General features: G+C 52.0%; 1 protein-coding gene across 1 annotated transcript in view; it reads right to left on the bottom strand.

The window, feature by feature from the left end:
• The window catches only part of MYH6 (myosin heavy chain 6), a 70737-nt gene that overhangs the window by 5252 nt on the left and 38769 nt on the right, over positions 1-26716 (bottom strand). Inside the window, 17 exon segments of the mRNA XM_060255351.1 lie at positions 52-147; positions 4828-5103; positions 5772-5897; positions 6194-6397; positions 8942-9250; positions 9884-10008; positions 10149-10314; positions 11735-11918; positions 13868-14064; positions 14182-14300; positions 15069-15195; positions 16769-17158; positions 18004-18094; positions 20717-20862; positions 22224-22400; positions 23696-23938; positions 25600-25728. Coding sequence (XP_060111334.1) covers positions 52-147; positions 4828-5103; positions 5772-5897; positions 6194-6397; positions 8942-9250; positions 9884-10008; positions 10149-10314; positions 11735-11918; positions 13868-14064; positions 14182-14300; positions 15069-15195; positions 16769-17158; positions 18004-18094; positions 20717-20862; positions 22224-22400; positions 23696-23938; positions 25600-25728 — 3105 coding nt within the window.

Below are 26716 nucleotides of genomic sequence, written 5' to 3'. Positions count from 1 at the left end.
TGATTACTCTTGACCGGGTCAAAAAAATCATGTTTGAGGAGAGGAGCTCACCGCTTCTTCGGCCTGCCTCTTGTAAGCCTTGACTTTCAGTTGCAGCTTGTCCACCAGATCTTGAAGTCTCAGCAAGTTCTTCTTGTCTTCCTCGGCCTGCAGAGGAAAGAAAGTCAAACAGATGAATCTTTCAGGGGAACAAAAAACAACTCCTCTCTATGAGAGCCCTTCAAGTACTTGAAGATGGTGATCATATCACCTCTCAGTTGTCTCCTCTCCAGGCTAAACATGCCCAGCTCCATCAGCCTTTCCTCAAAAGACTAAGGAATTGATTTGGAATTGTGAATTCTGAAGTTTCAAGCTTGGGTGAAATTTCCCTCTGGGGCCTTTCGACAGCCCTGTTGTCCAATAGAAGGCTTATAATAGATATTAAAGTGATAGAACAACTATGAAGTCTCTTAAAGTAGTATTATATCAGTAATTAGAACATGCAGCACACAAAAAAAGATTCTTACATACCAATTTAGATAAGCTTAACGTTATACAAAACACCCAATGCTTCAAAGAGCCAGTTTGGTGTGGTGCTTTAAGTGTGTGGACTCTTATCTGGGAGAACCGGGTTTGATTCCGCATTCCTCCACTTGCAGCTGCTGGAACAGGTCAGCCATAGCTCTTGCAGAGCTGTCCCTGAAAGTGCAGCTTCTGTGAGAGCTCTCTCAGCCCCACCTACCTCATAGGGTGTCTGTTAAGGGGGAGGAAGATATAGGAGATTGTGAGCCGCTCTGAGACTCTGATTCAGAGAGACGGGTGGGGTATTAATCTACGGTCTTCTCCTATCACTTTCATATATATTATCACAGTAGGGTTGCCAATCCCCAGGAGGGGACAGGGTTTGGAGGCCCTCCCCCTGCTTCAGGGTAATCAGAAAGTGGGGGGAGGGGAGGGAAATGTCTTCTGGATACTCATGATTCCCTATGGAGACCTATTCCCATAGAAAATAATGGAGAATTTATCCATGGGTATCTGGGGCTCTGGGGGCCCTGTTTTTTGAGGTAGAGGCACCAAATTTTCTGTATAGTATCTGGTGGCACTCCCCAAAATACTCCCTAAGTTTCAAAAAAATTGGACCAGGGGGTCCAATTCTATGAGCCCCCAAAGAAGGTGCCCCTATCCTTCATTATTTCCTATGGAAGGAAGGCATTTAAAACATGTACGGTCCCTTGAAATGTAATGGCCAGAACTTCCTTTGGAGTTCAATAATGCTTGTCACGACCTTGCTCCTGGCTCCACCCCAATGTCTCCTGGCTCCACCCCAATGTCTCCTGGGTCCACCCCCAAAGTCTCCTGGGTCCACCCCCAAAGTCTCCTGGCTCCACCCCCAAAGTCCCCAGATATTTCTTGAATTGGACTTGGCAACCCTATATCACAGTCTATACATGATTATTTTGTGACTATTCTGCCCTATGTGCTTTTGTTATATCATGACCGACAGAAGGCCCCAAATTGACTAGCCCCTCCTCTGCAGTTCTCAGAGGAGCCCATCAGGAACTCATTTGCATATTACGCCACACTCCCTGACATCATCATTGTTGCACGGAGGGCTTTTTTTGTAGGGAAAAAATGGAGATCTGGGCCCTGCCTGGCTTGCTGGCCTTTTGTAGGGCCTGCAATATGGAGCTGTTCCGCCCGGTCTTTGGATGAGGCAGCGGGCATCTATTTATCGATCGGTTGGCCTCCCCCCGCCACTGCTCTGCTGCTCGACTGCACTACTGTGCTGCGATGCTGTACTGCGGTACTATTTTGCGCTATGCCACCTTGCGGTAGCGTCCTCTTGCTGAACCATCTCGCTGCACTGCGATGAATGCTGTAATTGGCTTTATTGCGATTTTATTTCTGTCTGCTGCGCTCCGCTCTGAGCCCCCAATGAGGGAATAATAACGAATAATAAGCCTGGGAGGAACTCATTTGCATACTAGGCCACATCCCTGATGCCGAGCCAGCTGGTACGGCTTTCCTGCTCGAAAAAAGCCCTGGTCCCCACCCTTCTCTCTGCTCCCCACAGGGCCATAGCCAGGATTTTACAAGTCGGGGGGCTCTTTTAAAAGTCAGGGGGCACTGTTTTCCATCCACTGCGGGGCTTGCCACTTCTCAGAAGCTTTCTGGGGTAGGGGCAAAAGCCGGAAGCTCTGAATGTGGCCAAATTGAGGCAGTTAACCCTAAAACTTTGCAGTGAAGAAGGGGCTGCACCTTGTGTGCTATCAGAGGGGGTTTTCTTAAACCTTCCTCTTTCCCACTCTGGCACTTTGCAGTCAGGGGCTATATCGGTTCCCCCCGCCCCCAGCCCATTCCACATGGCTTCCTCCTCCCTCCTCTCCACCTGTTAATTTTCCTGCCTCAATGCACTGTGTCCTGCTCAGCTTTCTTGGCTCTGGTTGTCACTGAGGACACTGTGCTGACTCAGCCATGGCAAAATGAAAAGGGAGGGAAGCAGACTGCGCCCCGGAGGCCTCTTGGAAGTCAGGGGGCAGTGCCCCCACAGGCCCCCCCTGTTAGGGTTGCCAAGTCCAATTTAAGAAATATCTGGGGACTTTGGGGGTGGAGCCAGGAGAATTAGGGGTGGAGCCAAGACCAGGGCTGTGACAAGCATAATTGAACTCCAAAGGGAGTTCTGGCCATCACATTTAAAGGGACGCACACCTTTTCAATGCCTTCCTTCCATAGGAAATAATGGATAGGGGCACCTTCTTTTGGGGCTCATAGAATTGGACCCCCTGGTCCAATCTTTTTGAAACTTGGGGGGTATTTTGGGGAGAGGCACTAGATGCAATACTGAAAATTTGGTGCATCTACCTCAAAAAACAGCCCCCCCAGAGCCCCAGATACCTGCGGATCAATTATCCATTATTTTCTATGGGAATAAATCTCCATAGGGAATAATAGAGTTCCCGGCAGACATTTCCCTCCCCTCCCCCCGCTTTCCAACGACCCTGAAACAGGGGGAGGGTCTCCAAACCGGGGGATCCCCTGCCCCCACCTTAGGGTTGCCAAGTCCAATCCCAGAAATATCTGGGGGCTTTGCGGATGGAGCCAGGAGACATGGGGGCGGAGCCAGGAGACACTGGGGTGGAGCTAGGGGGGAGGGGGGGGAAACGGCGCCGGGGAGCGTGGCGAGCCGCCCCGTCTTGGAGCGGGCGACACCGCTGCGCCGCTGCCGCCTCTTCTCAGCTCGCCGTGGCTGCTCGTCCGAGATGGGCTCAGCCTGAGCCCATCTCGGAGGAACAGCCACGGCGAACGGAGAAGAGGCGGCAGCGGCGCAGCGGCCTCGCCCGCTCCGCTGTAGAATCGGAGGGGGAGTGGAGGCGGGCCGGGGGCATGGCGAGCCGCGAGTCCGGGTCCTAGAAGGGCCCGGATTCGCGGCTCGCCATGCTCCTGGCCTGCCTCGCCCTCCCCTGCGCTGCTGCCGCCTCTTGGCTGCTCCTCCGAGATGGGCTCAGCCCGGGCCCCTCTCGGAGGAGCAGCTGCGGTGGGCAGGGAGGGAGCAGCAGCGGCGCAGCGGCCTCGCCCGCTCTGGGATGGGGCGGCTCGCCATGCTCCTCGGCGCCATTTCCACCCCCTCCCCCCGCTTCCGTTTTTTTGGGGAGCGGGGGAAGAGGGTGGAAATCCTAGGGTCCCCCGCCAGGGCGGGAGGGTTGGGAAGCCTACCCCACCTGGGGATTGGCAACCCTACCCCCTGTGGCTACAGGCCTGGCTCCCCACCATGCTTCCTTGGAGCACTGCCAGGGACGGAGGGGGCCTTTCACTGGGGAAAAGTTCCATCTGGTTCCTGTCCTGAGAGAAGTCTCCAGTGGCCAAGAAAAAGCGGAATCACTAGGCGGCTGTGGTGTAGGGTTGCCAATCCCCAGGTGGGGGCAGGGGATCCCCCAGTTTGGAGGCCCTCCCCCCGCTTCAGGGTCATCAGAAAGCGGGGGGAGGGGAGGGAAATGTCTGCTGGGAACTCTATTATTCCCTAGGGAGATTTATTCCCATAGAAAATCATGGAGAATTGATCTGTGGGTATCCGGGGCTCTGGGGGGCCCTGTGTTTTGGGGTAGAGGCACCAAATTTTCAGTATAGCATCTAATGCCTCTCCCCAAAATAACCCCGAAGTTTCAAAAAGATTGGACCAGGGGGTCCAATTCTATGAGCCCCAAAAGAAGGTGCCCCTATCCTTCATTTTTTCCTATGGAAGGAATTGAAAAAGTGTGCCGTCCCTTTAAATGTGATGGCCAGAACTCCCTTTGGAGTTCCATGATGCTTGTCACAGCCTTGATCTTGGCTCCACCCCTAATGTCTCCCGGCTCCAGCCCCAAAGTCCCCAGATATTTCTTGAATTGGACTTGGCAACCCTACTGTGGTGCCCTGGGAATTGTGGCACCAACGATAACGGGGTAGGCCAACACTGTCGAGGCCTCTAAGCTCCACTTTCTCCGGGGCTCATTCAACGCCCCAGTCTGTCTCTGAACATACAGACAGCGCAGATTCTTCTCCCAGACCGCCACCACTTGGTAGGCCCAGGAGTGGGATTCTAACAGGAGCTCCTTTGCATATTAGGCCACACACCCCTGATGTAGCCAATCCTCCAAAAGCTTGGAATTCTAGCAGGGGCTCCTTTGCATATTAGGCCACACCCCCTGATGTAGCCAATCCTCCTGGAGCTTACAAGGCTCTTTTTTGTAAGCTCTTTGAGGATTGGCTACATTGGGGGGGTGTGGCCTAATACCCGAAGGAGCTTCTGTTAGAATCCCGCCCCCCCCCAGCGTAGGCCCAATCAGAAAGACGACGTCCTTGCCATCCCACCTGGTAGGTGAGCTCCTTGATGCGCCGCTCGCACTTGCGCATCCCCTTGACGCTCTCGGCGCTGTGCTTCTGCTCCAGCTCCAGCTCGTTCTCCAGCTCTCGCACCCGGGTCTCCAGCTTCTGGAGCTGCTTCTTGCCGCCCTTGAGGGCCAGCTGCTCGGCCTCGTCCAGCCGCAGCTGCAGGTCCTTGATGGTCTGCTCCATGTTCTTCTTCATCCGCTCCAGGTGGGCGCTGGTGTCCTGCTCCTTCTTCAGCTCCTCCGCCATCATGGCTGCCTGGCAGTTTGAAGGGAGGAGGAGGAGAATCAGTACTCCGGTTTCTGAGGCAGGGGGACGGTTTCCCTCAAAGCCATTTCAACTCTGACAGAATCCTCAAATCCCAGAGCTGGAAGGGACCACGGAGGCCCTCTAGTCAGCCCCGTAGCCAGAAATTTTGGGGTGGGGGGGCCCAGGGCATAACATTTTGGGTGGGTGGGGGGCCTGGAGGCTTGGCTGCTTCTTCCAGCGGCCAGGCCCCAGCTCGCTCACGCTTACGCTCTTGGGGGTGGGAAGAGCCTGGGGAGAGCAGCAGTGGTGAAAACGGGGCTGCGGGGAGAGCGGGGGAGGCAGGGAAGAGCCTGGGGAGGGCAGTGGCGAAAATGGGGTTGTGGGGAGAGCGAGAGAAGCAGAGAAGAGCCCGGGGAGAGGGCAGCGGTGAAAACAGGGCCGCGAGGAGAGTGGGGAGGAAAGAACGGGGTGGGAAGAGCCCAGGGAGACCAGTGGAGCGAAAATGGGGGGAAGAGCGGCAGGGAAAGGAGGGGTCTTTACCTTTTAAAATGGTTTTTAAAATGTGTTTTTTTATGGTGTCTGTTTTTACTCTGTGATCTGCCTGAGTGGTCCTGATGAGGGCAGAAAGGCAGGGTAGAAACTGGGCACATAAATCAACCAATCTCCTTTTCACTCACGTCGGTGATGGCTTTCTTGGCCTTCTCCTCAGCGTTCCTGCACTCTTGAACGGCCTCCTCCACCTCAGACTGAAGCTGGCACAGGTCGCTCTCCATCTTCCTCTTCTGGTTGATGAGGCTGGTGTTCTGTAACGCAAGAGACCTGCTGGATTAGACCAATAGTCTATCGAGTCCAGCCTCCTGTTTTGCACAACAGCCAACCAGTTATTCTGGAAGGCCAACGACTGGGCATAGATGTCACTTCCTCCTTTTTTTTTTTCAGATGTCCCTTTCCTGATGTCACTTCCTGGCCCTGAATCAGAGGTTCACGTCCTCGTGGAGGTTCCTCGAGTCAGTACAGCTAGGAGCCAGTGACAGACTTCTCCAGGAATCTGTCTAAATCAGAACCTGGTTAGAAGTGACGAGAGAAGGGCCCTTTTCACCTGGGAATGGAGGAGTTGGACCCTTTCGCTGGCCTCGATCAGTTCCTGCTCGGCCAACTTCCGAGCTCGCTCGGTCTGCTCCACCACGCTGCGGAGCTCTTCCAGCTCAGCCTGCAGCAGGGAGTTCCGCCTTTCCACGATGGCGATGTTCTCCTTCAGGTCCTCATTGGCTCTCAGGGCGTCGTCCAATTGGATCTGGTTGTCCTGAACGATCGAAAACGGTCAACGGTCAGGATTCGAATTGTAGAGGGGACAAGGGTGAACATCCCTTTTAGTCCTGAATCTCTGCTTTTGGATCACTGGTCAGATCTCTCGATGCTGAAATCCAAGAGAGATTTTATTTCCCAGCTACCAGCAGCTGCCAGACAGACCATTGCCTCCCGCTGGAAAGATTCAGCTGAGCTTGCACTCGAGACCCGGTATGTTAGAATTTGGGAAACTTTTGTGATGTCTCAAATTACTTAAAATGTATTCTTTTTAGGAGACTCATTATTATTGACAACCAACTATATGCAATACTATTGGGATCCAGTTATTGTTTCTCTTAAATCCAACAATGTTCTACCAAATCGATCGGATTATAATATATGGTTGTTTACACAAATGCGTTTAGTCTATCCCTTATCACAGGGGTGGCCAATGGTAGCTCTACCACTCCCATCAGCCCCAGCCGTTGGCCATGCTGGCTGGGGCTGATGGGAGTTGTAGGCAAAAAAAGATCTGGAGAGCAACCGTTGGCCACCCCTGATCTGGAATACTAACACCCCCCCCCCCCCCCCCAGTTTACATTGGCCATGCTGACTGAGGCTGATGGGAGTTGTAGGCAAAAAACATCTGGAGAGCTACCGTTGGCCACCCCTGCCTTATCAGTATTTTAAACCCTGATATTAGACAGGATCATTAGCTTTTCATAAACTATTCAGGGATCCTAAAATGTAAATTTGATAAAGATGGAGTCATCATTATACTCAGGGGTGGAATTCTAGCAGGAGCCCCTTTGCATATTAGGCCACACACCCCTGATGTAGCTAATCCTCCAAAAACTTACAAGATTCTTTTTCGTAAGCTCTTGGAGGATTGGCTACATCAGGGGCGTGTGGTCCAATATGCAAAGGAGCTCCTGCTAGAATGCCACCCCCGATTATACTAACTTCCTTTGTAACTTTGTTTGAATGTTGGTTTAGGGATACATATGTTGATCTCACACACTAATGGTTGGAATGAAACCCCCTATGTTTGTTATCTCAGTTAAGTTCTAAGAATTCAATAAAATTTCAAGTCAAGTGTATAGCGCAGAGCTATGTGGACAAGGGCTTTTCGGCCTACTTTTCAGAGGCAGGCATCAACTAGAAGAAGAAGAAGAAGATATTGGATTTATATCCCGCCCTCCACTCCGAAGAGTCTCAGAGCGGCTCACAGTCTCCTTTCCCTTCCTCCCCCCCCACCACAACAGACACCCTGTGAGGTAGATGAAGATATTGGATTTATATCCCGCCCTCCACTCCGAAGAGTCTCAGAGCGGCTCACAATCTCCTTTCCCTTCCTCCCCCACAACAGACACCCTGTGAGGTAGATGAAGATGTTGGATTTATATCCCGCCCTCCACTCCGAAGAGTCTCAGAGCGGCTCACAATCTCCTTTCCCTTCCTCCCCCACAACAGACACCCTGTGAGGTAGATGAAGATATTGGATTTATATCCCGCCCTCCACTCCGAAGAGTCTCAGAGCGGCTCACAATCTCCTTTACCTTCCTCCCCCACAACAGACACCCTGTGAGGTAGATGAAGATGTTGGATTTATATCCCGCCCTCCACTCCGAAGAGTCTCAGAACGGCTCACAATCTCCTTTCCCTTCCTCCCCCACAACAGACACCCTGTGAGGTAGATGAAGATATTGGATTTATATCCCGCCCTCCACTCCGAAGAGTCTCAGAGCGGCTCACAATCTCCTTTCCCTTCCTCCCCCACAACAGACACCCTGTGAGGTAGATGAAGATATTGGATTTATATCCCGCCCTCCACTCCGAAGAGTCTCAGAGCGGCTCACAATCTCCTTTACCTTCCTCCCCCACAACAGACACCCTGTGAGGTAGATGAAGATATTGGATTTATATCCCGCCCTCCACTCCGAAGAGTCTCAGAGCGGCTCACAATCTCCTTTACCTTCCTCCCCCACAACAGACACCCTGTGAGGTAGATGAAGATATTGGATTTATATCCCGCCCTCCACTCCGAAGAGTCTCAGAGCGGCTCACAATCTCCTTTACCTTCCTCCCCCACAACAGACACCCTGTGAGGTAGATGAAGATATTGGATTTATATCCCGCCCTCCACTCCGAAGAGTCTCAGAGCGGCTCACAATCTCTTTTCCCTTCCTCCCCCACAACAGACACCCTGTGAGGTAGATGAAGATATTGGATTTATATCCCGCCCTCCACTCCGAAGAGTCTCAGAGCGGCTCACAATCTCCTTTCCCTTCCTCCCCCACAACAGACACCCTGTGAGGTGGGTTGGGCTGGAGAGGGCTCTCACAGCAGCTGCCCTTTCAAGGACAACCTCTGCCAGAGCTACGGCTGACCCAAGACCATTCCAGCAGCTGCAAGGGGAGGAGTGGGGAATCAAACCTGGTTCTCCCAAATAAGAGTCCGCACACTTCACCACTACACCAAACTGGCTCTCCTATCCCACAGCCCCCTCATCAGAATGGCTGCGTGAACCTGGTTAGGCCAAGGCCTGGAGCTGCCTTACTTTGAGCTGCGCCTGGGCAATCTTGAGGTGTTTCTGGACCTCGGCCGCCACCCGGTTCGCTTGGCTGAGCTGGATCTCCATCTCATTGAGGTCGCCTTCCATCTTCTTCTTGACCCTCAGGGCCTCGTTGCGGCTGCGGGTCTCGGCGTCCAGGGAAGCCTGAAGGGACTCCACAACCCGCAAGTGGTTCCGCTTGGCCTGCTCCATCTCCTCGTCCTTCTCGGCCAGCTTGCGCTCGATGTCGGCCTTGATCTGGCTGTACTCCAGCTGGGCGCGGAGGATCTTGCCTTCCTCGTGCTCCAGAGAGGCCTGCGGAGTTCAGACGCGAGGGAGAGAGTGACAAACGGGGGAGCAAATGGAGGAGAAAGCGGAAGGAAGGAAATCAAGAGGGGGACAACCCGGGATCTTCCTCATCTCTGTTTTTGTCAGCTGATGCTGCTACCATGAGGGACCCTTGTGCTTTTACCAGGCAAGAAATGAAGAGTTTCAAGAGCTTGTCTGTTGCCTCTCTGATGGCTTGCTAAAGACAGACAACCTCCGTTAAAGAAAGAATCAACCCTACTTCCGCAGTTCTTTCAAGTGATGGGCAGGAGGGAAAAGGACATACAAAACAGGAAACAGCTTCATGGCATCTCAAGCACCCAGAATATAGAGCATCGCTGCCCCAGACAGAGAGTTCCAACAATAAGCTGCGGCTAAGAGCCACCGATGGACCTCTGCTCTATATGCTTATCCCACCCCCTCTTGAAGCTGTCTATGCTTGTGGCCACCACCACCTCCCGTGGCAGTGAATTCCATGCACTAATCACCCTTTGGGTGAAGAAGGACTTCCTTTTATCCGTTCTAACCCGACTGCTCAGCAATTTCATCGGGTGCCCACGAGTTCTTCACCGAACACGGTGTCTAAGGGAGTCTGGATGTGGGGACCTGTCCGTCGCTTACCTCTGCCTCTTCCAGAGCAGCCTGCAGCTCCATCTTCTCCGCATCCAGCTGCTTCCGCACCTTCTCCAGTTCATGCATGCTCTTCCCTCCTTCGCTCAACTGTTCGGTGAGATCAGAGATCTCCTCTGTGTGGAGGGAGGAGGCCGGAGGCTTGACTCAAGCTCGGCCCGGAAGGATATGTGCCCCTGCCCCGGCAAGCGGGGTTAGGGACCCCGGAGGGTTTAGGAGAGGGGTGCTGTGTCCTGTTTTCCTTCTTCTGACCAACCTTGCAAGTTCTTGTTTTCCCTTCTCAAGGTCTCCAGATGTTCCAGAGCCTCCTCATAGGCGTTCTTCAGCTTGAAGAGCTCGGTGCTCAGAGCGCGGGACTCCTTCTGAGAGGCCTCAAGCTCCAGCTGGGACTCTTCAAACTTTTGCTTCCATTCGGCGAGGACCTGAAGGGTGTGGAGGGAACAAAATAGTACAGGTGGTGGCCAAACTGTGGCTCAGGAGCCACACGGGGCTTTTCCACACATATTGTGTGGCTCTCGAAGCCCCCGCTGCCCCATCAACCATCCTGGAGAAGGCATTTGTCTCTGTAAATCACTTCTCCAAGCCGAACCAGCTGGTGGCTTGGAGGAATGCATTTAAAGTTAAAGTTGCTTTTCTCCCCACCTTCCCCACCTTCCTTCCATCCATTTTCCTTCCTGTCCGGTCCTGTGGCTCTCAAACATCTGACATATCTCCCTTCTCAAGGTCTCCAGATGTTCTCCCTTCTCAAGGTCTCCAGATGTTCTCCCTTCTCAAGGTCTCCAGGTGTTCCAGAGCCTCCTCGTAGGCGTTCTTCAGCTTGAAGAGCTCGGTGCTCAGAGCGTGGGACTCCTTCTGCAAGGCCTCGAGCTCCATATCAGGGGCACATATCATGTCTTGTGGCTCTCAAACGTTTGACGTGCCATGCTCTTTTTTTGGTAGAAAAGGCCCCAGCAGGAACTCATTTGCATATTAGGTCACACCCCCTTACACCAAGCTAGCTGGAACTGTGTTCCTGCCCAAAAAAAGCCCTGCAGACGTGTAGTCTATGAGGCTCTCACATTAAACAAGTTTGGCCACCCCTGGTACAGAAGAAACTGAACTGGATAATCTTTCCTTTCTCTGGACTCTGCTGCTGGCCCTTCTTTTTGGACTTTGCCTCCCTATTTCTTCCTTCCACCGAGTCCCTCATAGACTTGCCGATTCCCAGGTCCCAGCAGGGGATCCCCCTGTTTGCCAGGCTCCTTCCCGCCCCCAGTCAGAAGGCCAGTGCGGGAAGCTCCGCCCCAACAGCCACCGTGTGCCTTTCCACCTCAGAAGGCTTAAAAGACGCTTGGAAAAGGCTTGCTTTTTGAAAGGTGTGCCTTTAAATCTTCAGAGCCAGGCTGAATGGGAGCGGGGCGAGCCTGCATAACAACGTGGCTGTTGTGAGAAAGGAAAAGGAAGCAGCCCGGTTCCTCCGTTTGTTTCACCCGCCCCTTCAGAAGTCGTCTGCACAGAAAAATAGAGAGAACTTCTGGTTTCCCTGCGGTGGTCTGAAGAACTTGGTTGAGTATACATCATTCAACAACTCCCGTGGTGAGTAAATTGCCCCAGTGAGACCACAAAGTGAGTGCTTCCAAATTGTGTTTATTTTGGCTGCTGTGTGCGTGTGTGTGAGAGAGAGAGGGAGGGAGAGAAAGACTGAAAGAGAGAATGGAAGTGGAAGTGGACGTGCTGGGGGCTGAGGAAATGAAGACTGTGTTCAGGGCAACTGCACTGCTGTATTTTTATATATTTTAAGGAATAGGAACGTCTCCTGGCTCCATCCCCAAAGTCCCCAGGTATTTTCTGAGTTAGACTCACTTTATCAAAGTTTCTCTGCTTCTTGTCCAGGGCAGCCGCAGCCGCATTCGAGCGCTCCACGTCCACCATGAGGTCTTCGATCTCGTTCTGCAGACGGTGCTTGGTCTTTTCCAGCGAGGAGCACTTGGCATTCACAGCTTCCACGGCCTCCTCGGCCTCCTGTAGCCGCTGCGCCAGCTTCTTCCTGTCACACAAGGGAGGCCCCCGGGGGGTCAAATATCACAGAAGCAGACCTCACCCATCCCCAGTCTATGGGGAAACCACCTTCCTATTGCTCCTTGGATAAAAGACAGGAAGGGGCTAGCAGTGATGACATCATTAAATACCAATGACATCATCAGATGGCCTCAGAAAGCTAACTTTCCCTCTGACCGGCTGGCCGGGGAGAGGGGGGGTGGTTACCATATGCTGTCAGCGTGGGGCTGTGGGATTGGTGTGCCCCATACCCCCGCTCTTCCCTACAGAGAAGCCACTGCCCCGCACAACAGGGAAACCTTTCCCCAGCTCGCTTTTCCTACCCACCTACCTGAATGTCTTTTTAGTGGGGATTTCTCCTCCAACCAACAAGCTTTTTGCTCGTCTTATACACTGCCAGTTTAAAATATAACCCGAGCCAAAAGCTTCGCCGTTAGAGGAAACAAAACACCTGGGAGGCGTGATGTCCATGGGAGAAGGGGCTCGGAGGGTGGGGGTAGGAGGGTCAACCAGGAATGTAGGAATGCAAGAGCCAGGCAGGCAAGGGTGTAGATGAAAGAAAATAACAGGGAGGGGGTTCAAGACTTAAACCTGCAAAGACCCAAGACCTGGATTTCAGTACTCAGAGGCACTCAGCACTGGATAAAGAAGGGAATTGCGAAAAGCAGGGGTGGAATTCTAGCAGGAGCTCCTTTGCATATTAGGCCACACCCTCCAGATGTAGCCAATCCTCCAAGAGCTTGGGATTCTAGCAGGGGCTCCTTGGCATATTAGGCCACACACCCCTGATGTAGCCAATCCTCCAAGAGCTTGGAATTCTAGCAGGGGCTCCTTTGCATATTAGGCCACACACCCCTGATGTAGCCAATCCTCCAAGAGCTTGGAATTCTAGCAGGGGCTTCTTTGCATATTAGGCCACACACCCCTGATGTAGCCAATCCTCCAAAAGCTTGGAATTCTAGCAGGGGCTCCTTTGCATATTAGGCCACACACCCCTGATGTAGCCAATCCTCCAAGAGCTTGGAATTCTAGCAGGGGCTTCTTTGCATATTAGGCCACACACCCCTGATGTAGCCATTCCTCCAAGAGCTTGGGATTCTAGCAGGGGCTCCTTTGCATATTAGGCCACACACCCCTGAAGCAGCCAATCTTCCAAGAGCTTGGAATTCTAGCAGGGTCTCCTTTGCATATTAGGCCACGCCCCCCTGATGTAGCCAGTCCTCCAAGAGCTTGGGATTCTAGCAGGAGCTTCTTTGCATATTAGGCCACACACCCCTGATGTAGCCAATCCTCCAAGAGCTTACAAGGCTCTTTTTTGTAAGCTCTTGGAGGACTGGCTACATCAGGGGGGTGCGGCCTAATATGCAAAGCAGCTCCTGCTAGAATTCCGCCCCTGGTGAGAAGTCAAGTAACTATTCTAAGAGATGCCCAAACTTTAGATAGAAGAAGAAGAGGAGGAAATTGGATTTCTACTCCACCCTTCCCTCGGAGTCTCAGAGCGGCTTACAATCTCCTTTCCCTCCCCCTTCCCACAACAGGTGAGGATGAGAGAGCTCTTTTGAGAACCACTTTAGAGACAACAGTGCTTTCAAGAACTGTGCCTGACCCCAGGTCACAACAGCAGGGGCATGTGGAGGAGGGGGGAATCAAACTCGGTCCTCCCAGATTAGAGTCAGCGCTCCTAACCACTACACCAGACAGACCAGAGGAGGTTGTGTGGCAAATTCTGCTTTGTCCAGGTAGGCCTGGGAGAATGTGACTTTCACCTATCCTTGCCTCAACCTGTCCACCCTTGCCTCAGTCTTCAGGCTCCAAATTGAGGCCGGGCCTCAACATTCTGGTGACAAAAACCAGGTCTGAGAATACAAGAATTCTGTCAGGAATGTGAAAAGTTGGGGTTCAGGTAATTTTCGTCTCAAAACTCCCTCACATACATACTTGGCCTCCTCTAATTCCTCGGTCCTCTGAATGGCATCCGTCTCGTACTTGGTCCTCCACTGAGCCACCTCAGTGTTGGCCTTGGAGAGCGAGCGTTGGAGTTCTGCTTTAGCCTCCGTCTCCTCCTCGTACTGTTCCCTCAACAGGTCACAGTCGTGGCGGGCCGACTGGAGGGCATGCGCCAGAGCATTCTTGGCCTGCATGAAAGAGAGCAATATGTAAAACTCCGCACCTTTCTTTCAGCTGAAGTGTTCAAGACCTCTACTCTCCCAGTCCTCTGGTCAAGACCCACAGATCCCAACTGACTCTCTTACCTTGGCCTCCTCTTCTAGCTGCCTCTTTAAATCCTCCATTTGCTGGGTGTAGGACTGTTTTCCTCGAGTGAGCTGAGAAATGAGAGCCTCTTTTTCTTCTAGCTGACGGGCCAGTTCTCCTGAGGGGCAGGGATTAAGAAAAAGGCTTGTTTATTTTATTTTATCAGATTTATATCCCACCCTCCCCTAATGGGCTCAGGGCGGCTAACAACAGTTAAAAACCACAGAGAATACTAAAAAACAATATACAATAAAATCAATTCTACACATTTTAACCATAAAATGCATGTTGGTGTTCCTAAATATCTGTATTTGTCCACTGGGACTGTCAGTGCTGTGGGACATTTGCCACCTCCACTTAACTATTGAAGGCAAACTTAAATAGTTCGGTCTTACAGGCCCGGCGGAACTGTGGCAGGTCCCGCAGGGCCCTGATGTTTTTGGGGAGGGCATTCCACAGCGCGGGGGCTATTGTTTAGTTCTGTAAATGGAGGGTTACAAGGAGGGCTTTCCCCATGGAGGAACGCAGCGGAACCGAGTTCCAGAACCTCTATGTGGAAACAAAATTATTTAAAATTTCATGAGGGGCACCCATGTGTTTCTCCTTCGTTTCCCTCTTGGGAGTTCCGGCACTTCTTTTTCCAGAAAAATAGCCCTGTTTACAAGCAATGCTCCCTCTAAGCTGTGAAGTCTTGACAGCATGAGCTGCTGCATAAATTAGTTTGCCCTGCGGCCATTTTTCCTGAGGTAAGACAAAAACGTGCGAGCCAGAGGCTAAAAAACTGCGACCTAGCTCACGCTAACTCAGCTTAGAGGAAACGCCGGTTACATGCTCCCTTGCAAAGAAACAAGTTGAACAGGAAGTGAGGTCAAGAGAGGGGAGGTACCATTTTCTGTCTGGAGCTTGGCCCGCTGGGTGTTGGTGTCGTTGAGGGTCCGTTGGGACTCCTCAAACTTGGTTCGGTAATCTGCAGACTGGTCCTCCATGGTGCGGCACATCTTCTCCAAATTCACCTGTGAAGAGAAGGCAGGATGGAATTGAGGTAGCCACAGAAGACCGGATCCACCTCTAGAGGGCAGCGCCACGGAAGGTTGTTGGGACCCTGAGGAAGCAGCAGGGCACTCAGTAAACAGGTCTAAGAAAGCTGGAGGAAAAGGAAAGGTCCCCCTGTGCAAGCACCAGTCGTTTTCGACTCTGGGGTGACGTTGCTTTCACAACGTTTTCACGGCAGACCTTTTTACGGGGTGGTTTGCCATTGCCTTCCCCAGTCTTCTACACTTTCCCCCCAGCAAGCTGGGGACTCATTTGACCGACCTCAGAAGGATGGAAGGTTGAGTCAACCTTGGGCCGGCTACCTGAATCCAGCTTCCGCTGGAATCGAACTCAGGTCGTGATCAGAGAGTTCAGACCCACAGTACTTCAGTACTGCTGCTTTACCACTCTGCACCTTTGGGCCGCTCTAAGAAAGCTGGAGAAAAACCTCTAAATAAGCACTGGAAGGCTTTGGAATCCTTTAAGCCAGGGGTTCCTAGCATGGGGCCTGGGAGCACCATGGCGCCATTGGCACCTTCCCTGGTGTCCACTAATTGTTAGAAAGTGGGCAAGTCCAGCCAGGCTTCTGATTGGTTGCCGGAGATATGATTGGTTGTGCAGATTTTAAAAGACGTGTTGCTTTGGCAGCAGCCGCCAGCACTGCGCGAGAATCTCCAATGTGTGACTGAAGGTCAACTGCGGCAGGCATTGAGTGGCTGGCTCCGCCTCCTGGGGCAGCCATTTTGAGGTAGCCATTCGGTGGCTGCATCCACCATGCTGTGTCAGAATTCCAATAAAAGAGGTGCAGAATATGCATTCAGGCCCTACGGATGAAACGGCATTTGCCTCACAGTGGGCTGATCAAAGAGTGATGGAGATTGATATGTAAACTCTAGGGCTGCCAAGTTCCTGAGCTGGGCGAGGTTTCCCCCTCTCGGAAGGTTCCTCCCCCAACATCGCTGGCATGATGGCATCGCTCGCAGTGATGTCATCGCACCAGCGACACCATGTGCCAACCGCTCTAGGAGCTTTCAGGAAAACTCTATGGTTTCCCCCCAGACACTCTAGCAATTTGGGAGGGAAAACTCGATGGGACCTATTGTACAATAGAGTTTTCCCTCCCAAATTGCTAGAGTGTCTGGGAAAGCCATCGAGTTCTCCCGGAAGCTCCTAGAATGGCCAGCACGTGACGTCGCCAGAGCAATGACGTCGCTTGTGAGTGATGTCATCGCGCCGCACATGGAAAACAGTCCCCCGCCGCAGGCTGTGGGGGACTTGGCAACGCTAATACTAGATCAAGGGACCGATGAATGGTCTCCAGTCTTGGGATTCCCCAAAATTCCCAACCCAGTCCTGGAGAGATTTCTCAGGGGGCGTCTCAGCTCAGCTTGGCCTCTCCAAAATTTTCACCTGACACCTCCCCATTCAAGCCTCCCTCGACATGGGGGAGCTCTACTGAAGCCATGCAGGTTTCAAGCGCCTGCTGAGCCATTGAATGCTCGACCCTGCCCCCTTCAGCCTGGCTGGGTCCTTTCCCCTCCACCGGTGCGGCACCTTGGCTTTCAGCAGCTGCTCCGCGTTGGAGCTGACGTCGTCCACCTCCAGCTTCAGCTCGCTCTTCTCCTTCTCCAGCTTCTGCTTCACCCGCTGCAGGTTGTCGATCTGCTCGCCCAGCTCCGCCACCGAGTCGGCGTGCTTCTTGCGCAGGGCCGCCGCCGTGGCCTCGTGGTGGAGCGTGGCTTCCTCCAGGTCGCGCCGCATCTTCTGGAACTCGGCTTCCCGCTTCTTGTTCATCTCGATCTGCACCGTCGTGGCGCCCCCCGCCTCCTCCAGCCGCTCGCTGATCTCCTCCAGCTCCCGGGAGAGGTCGGAACGCTGCTTCTCCACCTTGGCCCGGGCCGTGCGCTCGGATTCCAGCTCTTCTTCCAGCTCCTCGATTCTGGCCTGCTCAGCGCAAGAAGAAAGACACCCAACCTGTTAATTTTCCCAGACGCAGATTGCGGAGATACGTAGTTTAAGAGGAGAAGGGCTCAGGGACGGATGGTGTAGAGCAGGGGTGGCCAAACTGTGTCTCGGGAGCCACGTGTGGCTTTCACACATATTTCTGTGTGGCTCTCAAAGCCTCCACCACCCAATCAGCTGGATTGGAGAAGTAGGGTTGCCAATCCCCAGGTGGGGGCAGGGGATCCCCCGGTTAGGAGGCCCTCCCCCCGCTTCAGGGTCGTCAGAAAACGGGGGGAGGGGAGGGAAATGTCCGCTGGGAACTCTGTTATTCCCTATGGAGATTTATTCTCATAGAAAACAATGGAGAATTGATCCATGGGTATCTGGGGCTCTGTGGGGGCTGTTTTTTGAGGTAGAGGCACCAAATTTTCAGTACGGCATCTAGTACCTCTCCCCAAAATATCCCCCAAGTTTCAAAACGATTGGACCAGGGGGTACAATTCTATGAGCCCCAAAAGAAGGTACCCCTATCCTTCATTATTTCCTATGGAAGGAAGACATTTAAAAAGGTGTGCTGTCCCTTTAAATGTGATGGCCAGAACTCCCTTAGAGTTCAATTATGCTTCTCACACCCTTGTTCCTGGCTCTACCCCCAATGTCTCCTAGCTCCACCCCCAAAGTCTCCTAGCTCCACCCCCCAAAGTCTCCTGGCTCCACCCCCAAAGTCCCCAGATATTTCTTGAATTGGACTTGGCAACCCTATGGAGAAGGCATTTCACAAGGTGGACCTAGAAGGGCATGTTTCAGGCAGAGGTGTCCCAGAGGAGACAGCCCATCGCACCCACCTGCAGCTCCTTCAGTTTCTTCTGCAGCTGCAGCCCCAGGGCCTGCTCGTCTTCGATCTTGCTGCTCTGCTGGTTGATGTCAAACTCCTTCCTGCCAAGGGAATGTCAAGGAATAGGCGCCTTCCCCTTTCTCTCTGCCACGGTCAGAGAATGAGAAGCCAAACTCCCAGACCCTCACAGGCCTCACGTGACTCTTGATTCAAGAACACAGGGTGTCATGTGGCGCCTAGGAAACTCTGGATGGGTCCGCACACACCGTTGTTCCCTGTAAGCTGAGTTAGCGTGAGCTAGTTCGCAGATTTTTAGCCTCCTGCTCGCACCTTTTTGTCTTAGCTCAGGAAAAATGGCCCCAGACCATACTAATTGATGCAGTCGCTCACAACTTGAATGCCAGACGCTCACGAAGTAGAATTTTTGCTCACAAGACTCTGCAGCTTAGAGAGAATTAGGGTTGCCAATCCCCAGGTGGGGGCAGGGGATCCTCCAGTTTGGAGACCCTCCCCCCACTTCAGGGTCATCAGAAAGCAGGGGGAGGGGAGTGAAATGTCTGCTGGGAATTCTATTATTTCCTGTGGAGACCTGCGGGTATCTGGGGCTCAGGGGAGCTGTTTTTTGAGGTAGAGGCACCAAATTTTCCGTATTGCATCCAGTGCCCCTCCCCCAAATACCATCCAGGTTTCAAAAAGATTGGACCAGGGGGTCCAATTCTATGAGCCCCAAAAGAAGGTGCCCCTATCCTTCATTATTTCCTATGGTTGGAAGGCATTTTAAAAGGTGTGCGGTCCCTTTAAATGTGATGGCCAGAACTCCCTTTGGAGTTCAATTATGCTTGTCACACCCTTGCTTCTGGCTCCACCCCCAAAGTCTCCTGGCTCCACCCCCAAAGTCCCCAGATATTTCTTGAATTGGACTTGGCAACCCTAGAGGGAACATTGGCACCCACCCTTGTAAAATGGTCATGCACCCCCTCCCTGATTTCTTTCAGCAGCCTGATCACCTACAGTAGGCAGAAGGCGAGGGCAAGAAACCAAATCCCGCATTAAAAAAGGATCAGAAGCAGAAAGCCTTGGCTATCATGAAGGGACAAACCTCACCAGTCTTCACCTCCCTCCTCCTCATTTTAAATTGTAACATCCTTGGGGCAGTGACCTGATTTTTGTATTTTACCATTAATACCCACCAAGTGTTTTGAGAAAGTGGGTGGGGCCACGTGGGTCTTTTGCCCAGCAAGGCTTCTGATTGGCCACTGAAGATTTGATTGACGGTGCAGATTTTTTAAAAAAGTTATTATTTATTTATTACTTTAAATTTCTATCCCGCTTTCTCCGCAACTGGACTCAGGGCAGCTAACAACATTGATATTCACGAGTTAAAAACCAGTAAAAACCAATAAAACATAATTACACTGTTCGATTTTAAAAACATTTCGCGGTGCTGTTATCACTACAATATAGGCGAGGTCTTCTTTTCTGACGGTGATCGCCTAGTACTCTATACGATGTCAGGTGGCAGTTCTCTCCTGGCTAGATATCAAAGGCCTGTCGGAACAGTTCGGTCTTACAGGCCCTGCGGAAAGTGGAAAGACTCCACAGGGTTCTTATGGCCTCTGGGAGAGCATTCCACAATTCTGGTGCTGCCACCGAGAAGGCCCTAGGTCGCGTTGAACGCAACCTAGCCTCCTTTGGTCCAGGGATAGATTTTTTTTGTCCCTGAACACAGTGCTCTCTGGGGAACATGTGGAGAAAGAGAGGCCCCTGACCATAAAAGGGCTTTAAAGGTCAATACCAACACAAGTTGATTTGGCAGCAGCTGCCACCACCGCACAAGGATCTGCACTGCGTGGCTGGAGGTGAGCTGCAGAACCCATTTTGTGGCTGGCTCCACCTCCTGCAGCAGCCATTTTGTAACCACGAAGCTAGGTCAGAATTCCAAAAGGGGCTGCAGGTTCAAATAGGTTGGAGGCCCCCCCCTGATTTAAATGAACAAACAAGCATCTTCTGTCTGCCCCCTCCCCTTGCAGATTGCCTCAGCGGCCAAACTCGGGCACTTTGTCCCTTCGTTCGTCCTGAAGAAGATTGCAGATTTATACCCCGCCCTTCTCTCTGAATCAGAGACTCAGAGCGGCTTACAATCTCCTATATATTCTCCCCCCACAACAGACACCTTGTGAGGTAGGTGGAGCTGAGAGAGCTCTGACGGAAGCTGTCCTTTCAAGGACAGCTCTGCAAGAGCAATGGCTGACCCAAGGCCATCCCAGCAGGTGCAAATGGAGGAGTGGGGAATCAAACCCGGTTCTCCCAGGTAAGAGTCTGTGCACTTAACCACTAAACCAAACTGGCTCTCTACCTTCTCCCCACCCCCCAACAGAACCCTATGAGGTGGGTGGATTAGATACTGGATTTATATCCCGCCCTCCACTCTGAAGAGTCTCAGAGCGGCTCACAATCTCCTTTACCTTCCTCCCCTACAACAGACACCCTGTGAGGTGGGTGGGGCTGGAGAGGGCTCTCACAGCAGCTGCCCTTTCAAGGACAACCTCTGCCAGAGCTATGGCTGACCCAAGGCCATTCCAGCAGGTGCACGTGAAGGAGTGGGGAATCAAACTCGGTTCTCCCAGATAAGAGTCTGCACACCTAACCACTACACCAAACTGCGCTCCTCTGCCCCCACAACCCGCCTTTCTCAACTGGCACTAAGAAGAGGAGCCACCTACTTTTTCAGCTTGTCTTCCAGCTGCTGCTTATCATTCTCGAGGTCCATGATGTTCTCCTGAGCCAGCTTGAAGTCTCCTTCCAGCTTCCTCTTGACCCGTTCCAGGTCCATCCGGATCTTTCTTTCCTGTTCCAGGGATCCTTCCAACTGGGTCAGAACAGAATAACACTGAGTGTTACTCACAAACGCTTTCTCTTAAGCTGTGACTCTGCAGAACAGGCCTCCCAAGTAGAGTATTCAGGATGTCAAACAGATCGCTGGTAGACTTCATCCCTAACATGCAGAAGATGGTGGGGCCTACGGTTGCCAGCCTCCAGGTGGGGCCCGGAGAGCTCCCGATTTTACAACTGATCTCCAGCTTGGCAAAGATCAGCTCCCCTGGAGAAAACGGCCGCTTTGGAAGGTGGGCTGTATGGCATTGTCCCATGCTGACGCCCCTCCCCTCCCCAAACTCCTCCCTCTCCTGGCTCCACCCTCCAAGTCTCCAGGTATTTTTCAAGACATCCCCTGACATGGATGGCTCAGACTAAACTCATCTCATCAGATCTTAGAAGCTAAGCAGGGTCGGCCTTGGTCAATTCTTGGATGGGAGACCACCAAGGAGGTCCAGGGTCTCTACACAGAAGCAGGCAATTCCCATGCACCTCTGAATCTTTCTTGCCTTGAAAACCCCATGGGGTCACCATCGGTCAGCTGTGACTTGATAGCCCCTTCTACCACCAAATGGTAGGACTGGGAAAGACTAGCATGATGGCATCACTCGCAGCGATACCATGTGCCAACCGCTCTAGGAGCTTTCAGGAAAACTCCATGGTTTCCCCCAGACACTAGCAATTTGGGAGGGAAAACATCGATGGGACCTTTTGTACAATAGAGTTTTCCTTCCCAAATTGCTAGAGTGTCTGGGAAAGCCATCGAGTTCTCCCGGAACCTCCTAGAATGGCCAGCACGCGACGTCGCCAGAGCAATGATGTTGCTTGTGAGTGATGTCATCGCGCCGCACATGGAAAACAGCCCCCCGCCGGAGGCTGTGGGGGACTTGGCAATGCTAATACTAGATCAAGGGACCCATGAATGGTCTCCAGTCTTGGGATTCCCCAAAATTCCCAACCCAGTCCTGGAGAGATTTCTCAGTGGGCGTCTCAGCTCAGCTTGACTCGATAGCCCCTTCTACCACCAGATGGTAGGACTGGGAAAGACCCTTGTCTTTGCCCAAGATCTTGACTCAGGATAAAGCAGCTTCCTATAATTACATTCCTGAGGATCCCGACTTTTGTTTCAGGGGAGGGACGGTGGCTCAGTGGTAGAGCATCTGCTTGGTAAGCAGAAGGTCCCAGGTTCAATCCCCGGCATCTCCAAAAAAGGGTCCAGGCAAATAGGTGTGAAAAACCTCCGCATGAGACCATGGAGAGCTGCTGCCAGTCTGACTAGACAATACTGACTTTGATGGACCAAGGGTCTGATTCAGAATAAGGCAGCTTCATATGTCCGTATGTCCACGCACTCACGTCGTCTGCCTGCTGTTCCAGCTTCAGCTTGGCTTTAGAGAGTGTGCTGACTTTGTCCTCTTCAACTTGGAGGTCATCGAGAGCCTGCTGGTGGGCTTCCTGCAGGGACTTCTTCTCCTTGGTCAGCTTGGCGATGATCTCATCCAAGCCTGCCATTTCCTCTGTGAGATTTTTCACCTGAACGAGACAGGAGGAGTTTGGGGGTGGGAGAACTTGGAAACACGCATGCAGAGGTCCCAGGTGGAAGGTTTTGATATGAGGTCAAAGCCTAGCTCGCCACCTGGTGGTTTTTGTTATTGCTGTTGTTCAGTCGCACAGTCAAGTCTGACTCTTTGCGACCCCATGCACGACACAAAAAGAGCTAGAACTTCTCATTGCCAGACAATCTTAGGATCTCCTGATTATACTACACACACTTCTATATGATAATAATTATAAGGGGTGGAATTCTAGCAGGAGCTCCTTTGCATATTAGGCCACACACCCCTGATGTAGTCAATCCTCCAAGAGTTTACAAAAAAGAGCTTTGTAAGCTCTTGGAGCATTGGCTACATCAGGGGTGTGTGGCCTAATACACAAAGGAGCTCCTGCAAGAATTCCACCCCTGATAATTGTTGGTCAACACTCAATCCTATCTCACACAGCTAGTCCTGAGAGGGCAGAATGATGGGAAAATATCTAACATACCTCCGACAACCTCTGTGTGCATCCTGTGGAACCTAGTCTCACCTGGACTGCCAGTTAACCTAATGTGATTTTTCTCTATAAGAAGAAGAAGAGATTGGATTTATATCCCGCCCTCCACTCCAAAGAGTCTCAGAGCGGCTCACAATCTCCTTTACCTTCCCCCCCCCACAACAGACACCCTGTGAGGTAGATGAAGATACTGGATTTATATCCCACCCTCCACTCCGAAGAGCCTCAGAGCGGCTCACAATCTCCTTTCCCTTCCTCCCCCACAACAGACACCCTGTGAGGTGGGTGGGGCTAGAGAGGGCTCTCACAGCAGCTGCCCTTTCAAGGACAACCTCTGCCAGAGCCAGCAGACCTCCAATACTCAGCCCATCCCATGACAATTCAACCCAAAATGGCATGCAATACATTTTCCCTTAATGAACCATTCCAAATTTACTCCTTCCAAATAATCAATCCAGCCCAGTCAGTTCCGGAGATACACAACTCTAGTCAAACTCCGTCTGCCTTTGCTACACATACCTGACCTGACCAAATTAGCCAATCTTGGAAAGATCCTTGCGTAGCTCAGGGAGTTTTGGAGATCGAACCCAATTCGGACACTCTTGACCGCACCTAACTGAGCTAATCATCAACTTTCAACACTTCTCCTCCCTGCAAGGCTGAGTCTGTTTGAAGAAGACTCCGCTCCTCTTCCTGATTCTTGGTCCAGCCCAACCCAGCTCTGACATTTCTTATGTTCCCAACCCGGCCTTCCTTCCTGCCAGTTCTCTGCACACCTTGTTCTCTGTCGCGTGTTTCTCTTTCTCCACCTTGGCCAGAGTCAACTCCAAGTCGTCAATGTCCTTCTTGAGCTCGGTGCACTCATCTTCCAGCTTCCGCTTCTTGGCTGTGAGCTCGGCATTCATCTCCTCCTCGTCTTCCAGCCGCTCGGTCAGCTCTTTCACTTTGGCCTCCAGCTGGATCTTGTTCTTGATCAGTTGGTCACAGCGTTCCTCGGCGTCATTGAGGTTGTCTTGTTCCTGGGGGTGAAAGGACAATGGTAAGAGACTATATGCTGGAGAAATGGGAAGTCAAAGGACTTAGGCTACTAGGCCTTAGTAGTAGTAGTAGAAGAAGAGATTGGATTTATATCCTACCCTTCACTCAGAGTTTCAGAGTGGTTTACAAGCTCCTTTCCCTTCCTCTCCCCACAGCAGACATCCTGTGAGGTGGGTGGGGCTGAAAGAGCTCTTTCAAGAAATGCTAAGTAGAGAACAGCTCTGTGACTGACTCAAGGTCACCCAGCAGCTGCATGTGGAGGAATGGGGAATCAAACCCTGTTCTCCCAGATTAGAGTCCGTGTTTCTAACCTCTACACCAAACTGGCTTTCCTTTCATGTGCTTGAGGACTAAGGGTAGAGGCCCTGGCCACTCAAGACCTGTCTCAGTGAACACTTTAAGCTCATGCTTAAAGTGGCTATTTTTTCGCTCTACTTTCCCTCAACTTTGAGGGTGATAAGGTGTATGTTAGTCCCAGTTTATTTGCAAGGGCTTGCAAAGGGCATGGACGACCACATCAACAAAGTGGAAACCTCTGTTGGAATCTACACGTACAGGTACAACAAGAGTCGAGCCACCTCGCAAATATGGGGGGGGGGGGTTCAAGATATTTATTTATTATTATTTATTACTTTAAATTTCTATCTCCGCAAGCGGACTAAGGGCAGCTGACAACATTCATATTCACAAGTTAAAACCAATAAAAACCAATAAAACATAATTACAATTTAAGATTTCAAAACCGTTTCATGGTGCTGCATCGCTACGAAATAAGCGAGTTCTTCTTTTCGGACGGTGATCACCTAGAACTCTATAATGATGTCGGGTGGCAGTTCTCTCCCGGTTAGATATCACAGGCCTGTTGGAACGATTCGGTCTTACAGGCCCTGCGGAAAGCAGAAAGATCCCGCAGGGCCCTTATGGCCTCCGGGAGAGCATCCCACAATTCTGGTGCTGCCACCGAGAAGGCCCTAGCTCACGTCAAACGCAACCTAGCCTCCTTTGGTCCAGGGATGGACGATAGATTTTTTTGTCCCTGAACGCACTGCTCTCTGGGGAACACGTGGAGAAAGGTGGTCCTGCAGATAGACAGGCCCCTGACCATACAGCAGGGGTCCCCAACCCTTTCGACACTGTGGGCATATTTGGAATTTTGACCAAGGGCGGTGAGCGTCAATCCAAAATGGCTGCCACAGAAGGCAGAGACAAATCCAAAATGGCTGCCAGAGGAGGCGGAGCTGAACGAACACCTCCCTCTGCACGCCTCCTATGGAGAAGGAATGCCTGAAGGAGAAATGGAACCGCACACGGACTAAGAAAAGCCCAGGTGCTGCTCACCTGCCCTCCAGTGGAAAACCCTTTCATTTGATTAAGGCAGGGGTGGCCAACAGTAGCTCTCCAGATTTTCTTTTGCCTAAAACTCCCATCAGCCCCAGCCATTGGCCATGCTGACTGGGGCTGATGGGAGTTGTAGGCAAAAAAACATCTGGAGAGCTACCATTGGCCACCCATGGAATAAGGGTAGTCATTAACAAGGCCTGCCTTACTTTTTGTAAAACTCAGGAGGTGCCAAGGAAAGTATTGGCAGGCAACCCGGCACCCACAAACTCTGTGTTGGGGAACTCCCAAGAGATGCACTCACCGCCTGGACTTGCAATTGGAGGTCGTTTTTCTCCTGCAGCAGAGAGACCATCTTCTCTTCCAGTTCCTTCCTCCGGGTCTCGGATTTTTCCAGCGCTTCTTTCAGCCTCGCAAATTCCTCTTTCATTGTCTATACAGGAGCAAACACAGGGTCAGATCCAATACTCCCGCTACGCTGTGAAGAAGATGAAGAAGATATTGGATTTATATCCCGACCTCCACTCCGAAGAGTCTCAGAGCGGCTCACAATCTCCTTTACCTTCCCTGCCCCCCCCCACAACAGACACCCTGTGAGGTAGACGAAGACATTGGATTTATATCCCACCCTCCACTCCAAAGAGTCTCAGAGCAGCTCACAATCTCCTTTCCCTTCCCCCCCCCCCCCACAACGGACACCCTGTGAGGTAGATGAGATATTGGATTTATATCCCGCCCTCCACTCCGGAGGAGTCTCAGAGCGCCTCACAATCTCCTTTCCCTTCCTCCCCCACAACAGACACCCTATGAGGTAGATGAAGATATTGGATTTATATCCCGCCCTCCACTCCGAAGAGTCTCAGAGCGGCTCACAATCTCCTTTACCTCCCCCCCCACAACAGACACCCTGTGAGGTAGATGAAGATATTGGATTTATATCCCACCCTCCACTCCGAAGAGTCTCAGAGGGGCTCACAATCTCCTTTCCCTTCCTCCCCACAACAGACACCCTGTGAGGTAGATGAAGATATTGGATTTATATCCACCCTCCAGTCAGAGTTGCTCACAATCTCCTTTACCTTCCCCCCCCCCCCCACAACAGACACCCTGGTGAGGTAGATGAAGATATTGGATTATATTCCACCCTCCACTCCGAAGAGTCTCAGAGCAGCTCACAATTCTCCTTTCCCTTCCTCCCCCACAACAGACACCCTGTGAGGTAGATGAAGATACTGGATTTATATCCCGCCCTCCACTCTGAAGAGTCTCAGAGCGGCTTACAATCTCTTTTACCTTCCTCCCCCCCACAACAGACACCCTGTGAGGTAGATGAAGATATTGGATTTATATCCCGCCCTCCACTCCGAAGAGTCCTCAGAGGGGCTCACAATCTCCTTTATCTTCCTCCCCCACAACTGACA

This window comes from Heteronotia binoei, chromosome 15 (assembly GCF_032191835.1).
Source record: "Heteronotia binoei isolate CCM8104 ecotype False Entrance Well chromosome 15, APGP_CSIRO_Hbin_v1, whole genome shotgun sequence".
NCBI classification, from domain to species: Eukaryota; Metazoa; Chordata; class Lepidosauria; order Squamata; family Gekkonidae; genus Heteronotia; species Heteronotia binoei.
Note: the sequence above shows the minus strand (reverse complement) of the source record. Positions and strands in the feature narration are given on the sequence as shown.